The sequence below is a fragment of the Berghia stephanieae genome, chromosome 11, assembly GCF_034508935.2.
Source record: "Berghia stephanieae isolate SIO BIC M18660-M18661 chromosome 11, UCSD_Bste_1.3, whole genome shotgun sequence".
NCBI classification, from domain to species: domain Eukaryota; kingdom Metazoa; phylum Mollusca; class Gastropoda; order Nudibranchia; family Aeolidiidae; genus Berghia; species Berghia stephanieae.
In genome coordinates, this window is record NC_088370.1 from 19,034,267 (window position 1) to 19,044,266 (window position 10,000).

Sequence of the window (10,000 nt, forward strand, 5' to 3'; positions counted from 1 at the left end):
AGCAATGAGGAATTAATTCATGATGTCAGAAAGAACAAAACGGTTGTCATATAATTTAGTGTGTAGATAAAACTGTTTATCGGCCATTTTGATTTTTTAAAATGGCCTCGTTTGGAAGTCCGAAGGGCTCAAGATTCTCAACGCCCAGCCACGGGCCTGGCGGAGGCTCCGGTTTGGATCCATTTTGTTCGTCGTGGATGTCACGTGATTCTCTTTCTAAAAATAGTTCAACTTTGGCTGTCGATGACGAGGTGAGAAAATAATGGCGTCAATTTGCGATGTTTTTGTTTGTTTTTTTTTTTTTTTTTTTTTTTTTTTTTGTTTATTTCTTTCCTTTGTCACTCCAAAAAAATAGATTAGTTTAGATGGTCGTCTCTACTCTCTACGTGCACATAACCGAACGCAAGTGTGGTCTTACTTGAACATTGTTGTAGTGGACAATAGATTACGTTGGTTTGAGAGTATTTCCATGACAACAATGAGACATCACAATTTGAGTTATCTGATTGTATTTAATAAACGGGGGCGGGATGAAAAAATGATATTTCTAATAGCCTCTCTTCGTAGCCTGAAATCTTATCTACCTTCTAGTGTCAGACTGTTTAACATTCTCAACCTGGGACTTCGCGAAGTCTAAGTGAAGTTTGTGAGGTTTTTGCCAAGATGAGGGCCAGGGGCGGTTGGTCACATTGTATTTAAGGCGGCACAAATCCGAAATACAGAATCAAATTTTATTGGTCTAGTTAATTTAACTTAATTTGACCTACTTTGTGTGTGTGTGTGTGTGTGTATGTGTGTGTGTGTGTGGAGTGGGGTATTGCAATTGTTTGCATATGTGCGTGTATTTGTGTGTGTGTGTGTGTGTGTGTGTGTTAGAATATTAACGAGACGTACTCACAAAAGAGCATCAATTATCTTGGACAAAACTTGTCAGTTAACTTTCACCTGTTCATTATAACGACTCACAGACGCAGCATGTCCTGTTTCCAACTGATTTCTTATATCTACAACGTTGAAAAGTTTATATTTAACAGCATCTGTGACATGGCTATTTGATTCAGAATGTTTCTTCAGTGCCTGAGAGATGTGCGCAATATCACTGAATCCTCCTGTTGTCCGTTATAGCATACATCGCCAAAAATCAAGCAATAAAAACAATGAAGCGTTTTACGGCTTTCACTGGCAGTAAGCCATTCAACATTTTAAAAATAATCATTATTAAATCGGCGCTGTCTCCTCGGTGTGTTAGAAACTAAGTTAAAATTCACTGGTTTGTGTGGACCTAAATCTTTCACCACTATTTTTCTTGAGGGGATAAGTGTCGGAATCGATTTTCAATTAAAAAATCAACATGATTCATGATTGGTTACAAATTACAGAAATAACTTTTTAAAATAAAATGATTCAAGATAAAAACAGGTATGTTTCATAAACAATGACAACAGCGATAGTACATTTCCTCTGAATACTAACGGTATGACACCCAACTTTAGAATAATTGCATTTAAAAATCCACATTTAATTCCAAACGCAAAGCACTTGTTAACTTCACACACAATCAGCGACATCTTTATAATTATACTATTATTAGATAATGCACACAATACAAGTTGAGTAGGGATCGTTGGGAGTGTGCGGGGATGAAGGACTCCGTGGGGTCAGGGATTTTTATTTATAGTACCATGGGGCTCTTCTCGGTGCATACTTTGTTTACTGTTCTTTTTGATATTTAATATATATTTAAGCAAAACCAACAATGATAAATATATATTTATTGCCATTCTTTTCATCCGTATATCTAAGTGAAGCAAAGCCTCTTCTTTCAGTGATAAAACTGATATGGTTTTAATTTATCCCAGTAGGACCTCAGGGCGTGCATCGCTAGATTGGCCGTCTTGGCCTAATTATTTTAGCAGTGAAAGACAATAGTTAGTTGGGGAGGGAGGGTGGAGGGAGATTGGGGAGTGGTAACTAACTTTCTTCAAGGTACAACAGAGTATAGGATAAGGACAGGACGGCCAAACGAATACTGGCTCATATAAACAAAAAAAAACCCCACCACACCACACCCTCCGCTCTTTGTCACCACGCGCAGGCAACGGGGGAAAAATGAAACGTGCCGATTTGACGCTACCTTCGCGAGTCATCAAATATTAAATTCAAAACAAAAAGCAGTATGTGCTAAATTTTTAATTTTATCAAAATTTTAAAATTGAAGTTTTTTGTTTGGTTGACATGCTAATCTACGGAAAATATAGGGCGGCACAAAACAACTTCGCTCTATTGACCGACCGCCAGTGATGAGGGCCATTTTAGTCGTCGATATTTGAAGGACGCGTTTTCTGTCCACAATTTTTATATAGGTCCTTTATCAGAGTATAACAGACGTTGGTCTCATGAAATGCCCAGAGGCGGGAAGGAAGTCTTTTAGTATCGCAGTGGCTATTATTACAGTCCCGTAAAGATGGTTCTCGGGGCTATTTTTACAGTCCCGTAAAGATGGTTCTCGGGGCTATTTTTACAGTCCCGTAAAGATGGTTCTCTGGGCTATTTTTACAGTCCCGTAAAGATGGTTCTCGGGGCTATTTTTACAGTCCCGTAAAGATGGTTCTCGGGGCTATTTTTACAGTCCCGTAAAGATGGTTCTCGGGGCTATTTTTACAGTCCCGGAAAGATGGTTCTCGGGGCTATTTTTACAGTCCCGTAAAGACGGTTCTCATGGCTATTTTTACGGCGTTGATGCGATTCTGTTCAATTATCCGCATAGTTATAGATTATCATCTTTTTGCAGTATTCACAAAACTTTACATATCATTTCTCCCGATATTTAGATGTACAGATCTAGAGGCGGTGAATGAAAGCAAAATTAATTTCATTTAACATATTTATATCTAAAGCTAAAACTAAAATTAACAAACAATTAATGTAAAGTCAATTCTCTTAGCGATTTTTACGGTACTGTCATTTTTATTACATATAATTTTTTTTTTTTTCATAAGTTATGTTTGCAGTACAGAACAGCCCGTTTTCTATCATCAGTGGGCAGGTTAGGTTGTATGTCTTGATTTTTTTTTTCTGTCAAACATACATAATATAGATCTATTATCAAACACTGAAAGTATATTTAGTTCCTGCTTGAGTCGACACCCCTCAAGATATAATACTTTACAGGTTGGCTTTTGTTTATACTTTACCAGTATAACCAGTCAGGAAGGACTAACGATTTAGACAATAAGACGTAGACGTCTAACATTCAGGGTGCAGTCTTCTCACGTGAGAGTGGGTTTGAATCCAATTTCAGAAAAGAGGCCGTTCACAAACCAATTGGGCACATTTTGACCATAATTTTAGAACCCCCACCTCCCAACCATATTGTGGACAAATGACTACCCCCCCCCCCCCCCCCCCCCATGTGGATGTCCATGGTAAAGATGCACATTGCGAAACACCTCATGCTTAAATATTGTTCTTTTGAATAATATTGTTTTTAAAAAGAAAGTAAATAATGATGATGATTCTCTACCATGGGCGGTCATGATCCAAAAGAATAGAGGTGCCCAAGACTGATCCTCATTGAGGTGGAGAGGGCATTTTACTTTGGTCCCACCATCGCGTTGCTTCTACTACTTTACCGATTGACCCAGTGTTTGTTCCGACCAGACAAGAGTGGTCGCTGTATTGCTCCTCCCTTCCCAGTTAGGAGGTTGTTTTATTGTTCTCCGCCAAAGCGGGTGTTCACCTTGTGGTCAGACCCCTCTGCTTAGGCTTTGAGGTACCACGAGGGAAAGAGATAGATAGAGAAAAAGAGAAAGGAAAAAAAGAGAGAGAGAGAGAGAGAGAGAGAGAGAGAGAGAGAGAAAGAAAGAGAGAGAGAGAGAGAGAGAAGAGAGAGTGAGAGAGAGAAAGAGATAGAAAAAGAAAGAGATTGGGAAAGAATGAAAGAAAGTGAGAGGGAGAGAGAGAGAAAATGAGAGATAGGGAAAGAAAGAAAGAAAGAAAGAAAGGGATAGAGAAAGAGTGAGAGAGAGAGAAACAAAGAAATAATGTAGAAAGACCGGGAGAGAGAGAGAGAGAGAGAGAGAGAGAGAGAGAGAGAGAGAGAGAGAGAGGGAGAAATAGAGAAAGAAAGAGATTGGGAAAGAATGAAAGAAAGAAAGAGGGAGAGAGATAGAAAAAAAAGAGAAAGTAAAAAGAAAGAGAGAAGAGAGAGAAAGAGAAAGAAAAAAAGACATAGAGAAAGAATGAAAGAAAGAGAGAGAGAGAGAGAGAGAGAGAGAGAGAGAGAGAAGAGAGAGAGAGGGGCTGCTAACTAGCCGCACCTGAACGAAGTGAGTGAGAGTTTTAGATTTAGAGCTTATGGCCTCTACTCAGCCAATCTGTTACTATTTATAAATCTATTACCGCAACGCCGTAAAAATAGCCACCAGAACCGTCTTTACGGAACTGTAAAAATAGCCCCGAAAACCATCTTTACGGGACTGTAAAAATAGCCCCGAGAACCATCTTTACGGGACTGTAAAAATAGCCCCGAGAACCATCTTTACGGGACTGTAAAAATAGCCACTGTGTTTATTAAATGGTATCCTGCTTATAATGGTGTTTGCCTATCGAAATTATTTTCGATAAACTTTTTGGATTCTAACTCTTGCCTAAGGCATGACGTGTCAGGTTGGAAGGCGTGAGTATAATATATTGATGTGGACTTAATGAGTTGTCAGAGGTATGAAAATGGGAGAGAAGAAGTGTGGTAAGAAGGAGAGAGAAAGAAGAGAAAGAAGAAGAGAAAGGAAGAAGAAGAAGAAGAAGAGAAGAAGAAGAAGAAGAAGAAGAAGAAGAAGAAGAAGAAGAAGAAGAAGAAGAAGAAGAAGAAGAAGAAGAAGAAGAAGAAGAAGAAGAAGAAGAAGAAGAAGAAGAAGAGAAGAAGAAGAAGAAGAAGAAGAAGAAGAAGAAGAAGAAGAAGAAGAAGAAGAAGAAGAAGAAGAAGAAGAGAGAGAAGAAGAAGAAGAAGAAGAAAGAAGAAGAAGAAGAAGAAAGAAGAAGAAGAAGAAGAAGAAGAAGAAGAAGAAGAAGAAGAAGAAGAAGAAGAAGAAGAAGAAGAAAAAGGAAGAAGAAGAAAGAAGAAAAAAAGAAAGAAAGAAAGAAGAAAGAAAGAAAGAAAGAAAGAAAGAAAAGAAAGAAAGAAAAAAGAAGAGAGAAATAGATAGATTGATAGATAGATAGATAGATAAATGGATGGATAGATAGATAGATAGATAGATAGATAGATAGATAGATAGATAGATAGATAGATAGATAGATAGATAGATATATAGATAGATAGATAGATAGATGGATGGATGGATAGATAGAGAGAGATAGATAGAGCACTCGTTTACACGCAAAGGGACCGAGATCGATCCCGGGTGCAGTCGAGATTTTTTCTGACCGCCTGCCCAATGGGATTGGGTAGTTGTTGGGTCTGTTCTGTTAGATCTGGCGGAAATTACTTACTTTGCCATAGACAAGCGTCCTATCCAAAGGATAGCAAGCAATTTCTATTATCTTTTTCACGCTATAGAAACCGGGATAAACTACGACTCCATGGGCCTAAATGGCTCTGAAGGACTACTAGAGAGAGAGAGAGAGAGAGAGAGAGAGAGAGAGGGAGAGAGAGAGAGACAGACAGACAGACAGAGAGAGAGAGAGAGAGAGAGAGAGAGAGAGAGATTGATGCTTGATATTGACAGCCTCTTCAAGGATACAATGTTAAATGGTGAATTTAAGATTTGACACAACGCAATTTAAAAAATAAAAAATAATTTAAAAAAAAATTATATATATATATATATATATATATATATATATATATATATATATTTATATATATATATATATATATATATATATATATATATATATATATATATATATATATATACATATATATATATATATATCAACAAACAACTGGCAACTTCTATTTGTTATAAAATCAATATCTAAGTTCACATATCTGTGTCTATGTCATTCTGATCTGATACCCTTTGGAGACTCTAACGAAAGAGTGAAAATGGAGAGGCTTCGTATGGGAACAAAACTCTATTGTCCCCATTCGAAGTCTCTCCGATTTCACTCTTTCGTTAGTATTTTCACGATCACCGGCTTCAGGCAGCCCCAACCGTTTTCTACCTGTGGAGACTGTGATTCGTAACTCACAAAAAAAGGCGGGAATTATATAATTGAGACTTCGCATCTTTTTAAAGACTAAAATAAATGTATAGAAAAATAAAGGAGGTGAAAATGACTTATAGATAGTTTGAAGATGACGTCACTCAGGTCTTTGTTATTGTTTTTTTGCCATCCGCGTTTATGAGTAATGCTCACTGAACTGTTTTGCCCGGACTGTCAACGTTCATCGATACACACAGTTTTGTGTGTTGGTCCGTTATACTTCCGGATGGCAATGTTATGAGCTTCTAAGCCAAGCGCATACTATCTATAAAAGAGACAACACAAAGTAAACGACGTTTTGGCCGTTCGCCTTCTTTGGGTAAACAGGAAAAGGAAATATGTTTTCTTGTTTACCCGAAGAAGGCCAAAGGCCGAAACGTCGTTTACTTTGTTTCATAAAATTTAATGTTCCAACAACAAATTGCCTTCCGACCTGGTGCCTTTTTTTTCATAGTTGGATTGGAATCGTCTTTGGAACTAAATTGGTGATCTTAAAAAATTGAGCTTTTATATTGCGCAATATCCACTAAACATTCTCAAAGCGCTTCACAAGGGTCCCTGGTCAATGGAAATAGAGGGCAATATCCACTAAACATTCTCAAAGCGCTTCACAAGGGTCCCTGGTCAATGGAAATAGAGGGCAATATCCACTAAACATGCTCAAAGCGCTTCACAAGGGTCCCTGGTCAATGGAAATAGAGGGCAATATCCACTAAACGTGCTCAAAGCGCTTCACAAGGCTCCCTGGTCAATGGAAATGATCCAAAATGATTTTGAGACTAGCTAGTCTGGAAAACGGGCCAAAAACTGTCTGTCGTGTATCGGGATTATTTAAAAAAATTGAGCTTTCATAGAGGGCAATATCCACTAAACGTGCTCAAAGCGCTTTACAAGGGGTCCCTGGCCAACAGCAACACGTAGCATGTAGAACGAGACATGACGCCTGGTAGGCGATATTACATTTCTTTTTCGGACAGAGACGACGCTGTTAACGACCAGGTACTCATTTTACACCTGAGTACGGTGAGAGAATGTGAGTAAACAGTCTTTTCCAAGACCGATCGAGGCTCGAACCCTGGAACTTCCGATCCGAAAGTGAATATCATACCACAAGACCACATAGCCGCACAATAGTTTCAATAAAGAGAGAGAGAGAGAGAGAGAGAGAGAGAGAGAGAGAGAGAGAGAGAGACAAAGACAGAGAGAAATTTGAATGGATTGAAGTTATTATTATGCGCCTAGAGCTTTATTGTATAGAGGATTGGGCGCAATATAAATACATTTCAATATTATTATTATTATTATTATTATTATTATTATTATTATTATTATTATTATTATTATTATTATTATTATTATTATTGTTGTTGTTGTTATTATTATTATTATTATTATTATTATTATTATTATTATTATCATCATCATCATCATCATCATCATCATCATCATCATCATCATCATTATTATTATTATTATTATTATTATTATTATCATTATTATTATTATTATTTTTAATATTATTATTCACACACACCGCCTTTTCTACCTCTGTCGCCATTTTAAAAACTGTTTTCAGGAACCGGATGCAGCGTTCAACTGTACGTTCTAAAAACAATAAACGTGGCAAAAATAAAAACTTGAATTATTTTTATATGAACTGAAACAAATATTATCATGACATCTTCATTTAAAAAAAAAATCATGCCTTTTGCGCCACGATATCATAAGATATCGTCGCCTAGGCATTCCACGAAGGAATATAGATGACTCATCAAACAAGATGTCTGATGTCAACTGGAATCATCCATGTTGCCCAAGTGAGCAAATTGGGGGGTTAATAATCTTGCTCAATGAAAAAAACGAAAGTGCCTGAAGCGGGGCTCGAACCCGGGTCATCCGGATCACAGTGCAATGCCTTAACCACCTTAAGTGGCCGAGTGGTTAAGGCATTGCACATCTAAATTAGTTTCAGAATAAACACGATTTGTTGATGATTCTTGACTTCTGGAATACTGTGTCCATCACTTAATAATCCACTTAATAATTTGTGCGGCTATATGTGGTCTAGTGGTATGACACTCGCTTTCTGATCGGAAGGTCCTGGGTTCAAGCCTCGCTCGGCGCATAGCCAAGTCCTTGGAAAAGGGTCTGTACTGGCATTCTCTCACCTACTAGGGTGTAAAATGAAGTACCTGACCTTTAACAGCGCCGTCTTTGTCCGAAAAAAAATTTAATATCGCCTAACAGACAAATGTCTCGTTCTACATGTTACGAGTTGCTGTTGGCTAGGGACCCCTTGTAAAGCGCTTTGAGCACGTTTAGTGGATATTGCCCTCTATGAAAGCTCAATTTTTAAGAATAATCCCGATATACGACAGACAGTTTTTGGCACGTTTTCCAGACTAGCTAGTACGATCTCAAAATCATTTTGTAACATTTCGAAATAAATAAGAATAAATTAAATAAATTCCCTTTATTCATCCCATCAGGGAAATGTGTGTCTTTAGGGTCTATTCCTAAAAAGACTGGAATAACACAGGCGTCACCGTAGTGCAGCGCCTCGAACTAAACCTAAGACGGGACAACCTGCTCAAGTCCACACAGCACAGCGTTATATTCGAACTCGGTACATTCCGAGTACGAAGCAACTACCGTACCGCTGAGTCACACGACCACCTAGATCGTACTAACTAGTACTAACTTGGGACCGGACCCACGGTCTTTTAGCTGTGAACCGGGGATCGGTCCCATAGTGGAAGACCGGCGGCGGTCCTCAATTCTTATCACCTTTCAACGGTCTCGCGCCATACGACTTCCCCAGCGATTCGTTGCCTCCGTTCTTTGCCTATCTTCCACCAATCACCACCCATCCCACTTAATTAATCGCACCCACCCCCCTTTGCCATACACTAAACGACACAGACGACCATAGAAGCAGACGACCACGTCCCTCCACTCCGCAAACCGCCCTTTCGTGTGTGAGATGGGGGGAACAGGAGGCGCACGCCTTGGACGATTCCATTATACGGGGTAAATTTCAAATTTTACTACACCATAATGATCGCAATGACAATGATCTATGATGAAGGCATGACCCCTCTTCTCTAATGGGTTATTGTTTGAAATGCATGTGACTACTAAAGATCTGTGTGTTTGTGTTTGTGTGTGTGTGTGTGTGTGTGTGTGTGTGTGTCTCGAACCTAGCAAGTAGCAAGTCACCACTCCTTTCTATCGCATTGTTGTCATTTAAAATAATACAATAATATTAAAATTTCGTTTGGTGTTTTAACTAATCAAATAATATGAGTTTCATTAGTTTTTTCCTTCCAAAAAACCCAGTTATAACGTCTGTATTTTTAAAAAGTCCAATAGAATATTTGGGGACCCCGATAGCTCAGTTGATAGAGCACTCTCTTTATACGCAAAGGGCCAGAGATCGATCCCGGGTGCAGTCGAGTTTTTTCTGAATCCTGTCTACTCAGCAGTGAATGGGTATCTGGGTTTGTTAGATCTGGCGAAAAGTCACCATCGACCCCACTTATTACTTATTACCGCATCCACCCCCTCTTATTATAACTTCACACGTCTCTCTCTTACTCTTCAATGCTCGCTGCCCTCTAATGTGTGTGTGTGTGGGGAAGGGGGGGGGGGTAGGAGTTGCGTGTGTGTATCAACGCCACGAACAACTCGATCAACGCCTTGGGCGATTCCATTGTCTCCGTTAACGGGGATAAATTTCAAATTTTATTCACGCTAAATTATCGAAGTAACAATGAAGTACGGTGAGCAA

General features: G+C 38.6%; 1 protein-coding gene across 7 annotated transcripts in view; it reads left to right on the plus strand.

Moving 5' to 3' along the window:
* The window catches only part of LOC144956276 (neo-calmodulin-like), a 109,534-nt gene that overhangs the window by 76,079 nt on the left and 23,455 nt on the right, over positions 1-10,000 (plus strand). For 2 of the 7 annotated variants that reach the window (XM_078886742.1, XM_078886743.1), the window contains exon 1: positions 12-251. The exons of the other annotated variants lie outside the window; for them this stretch is intronic. In XM_078886742.1, coding sequence (XP_078742868.1) covers positions 102-251 — 150 coding nt within the window. In that variant the 5' untranslated portion in view covers positions 12-101. Of the gene's footprint in view, positions 1-11; positions 252-10,000 lie in introns of those variants that run through there. 7 annotated transcript variants of the gene reach the window in all.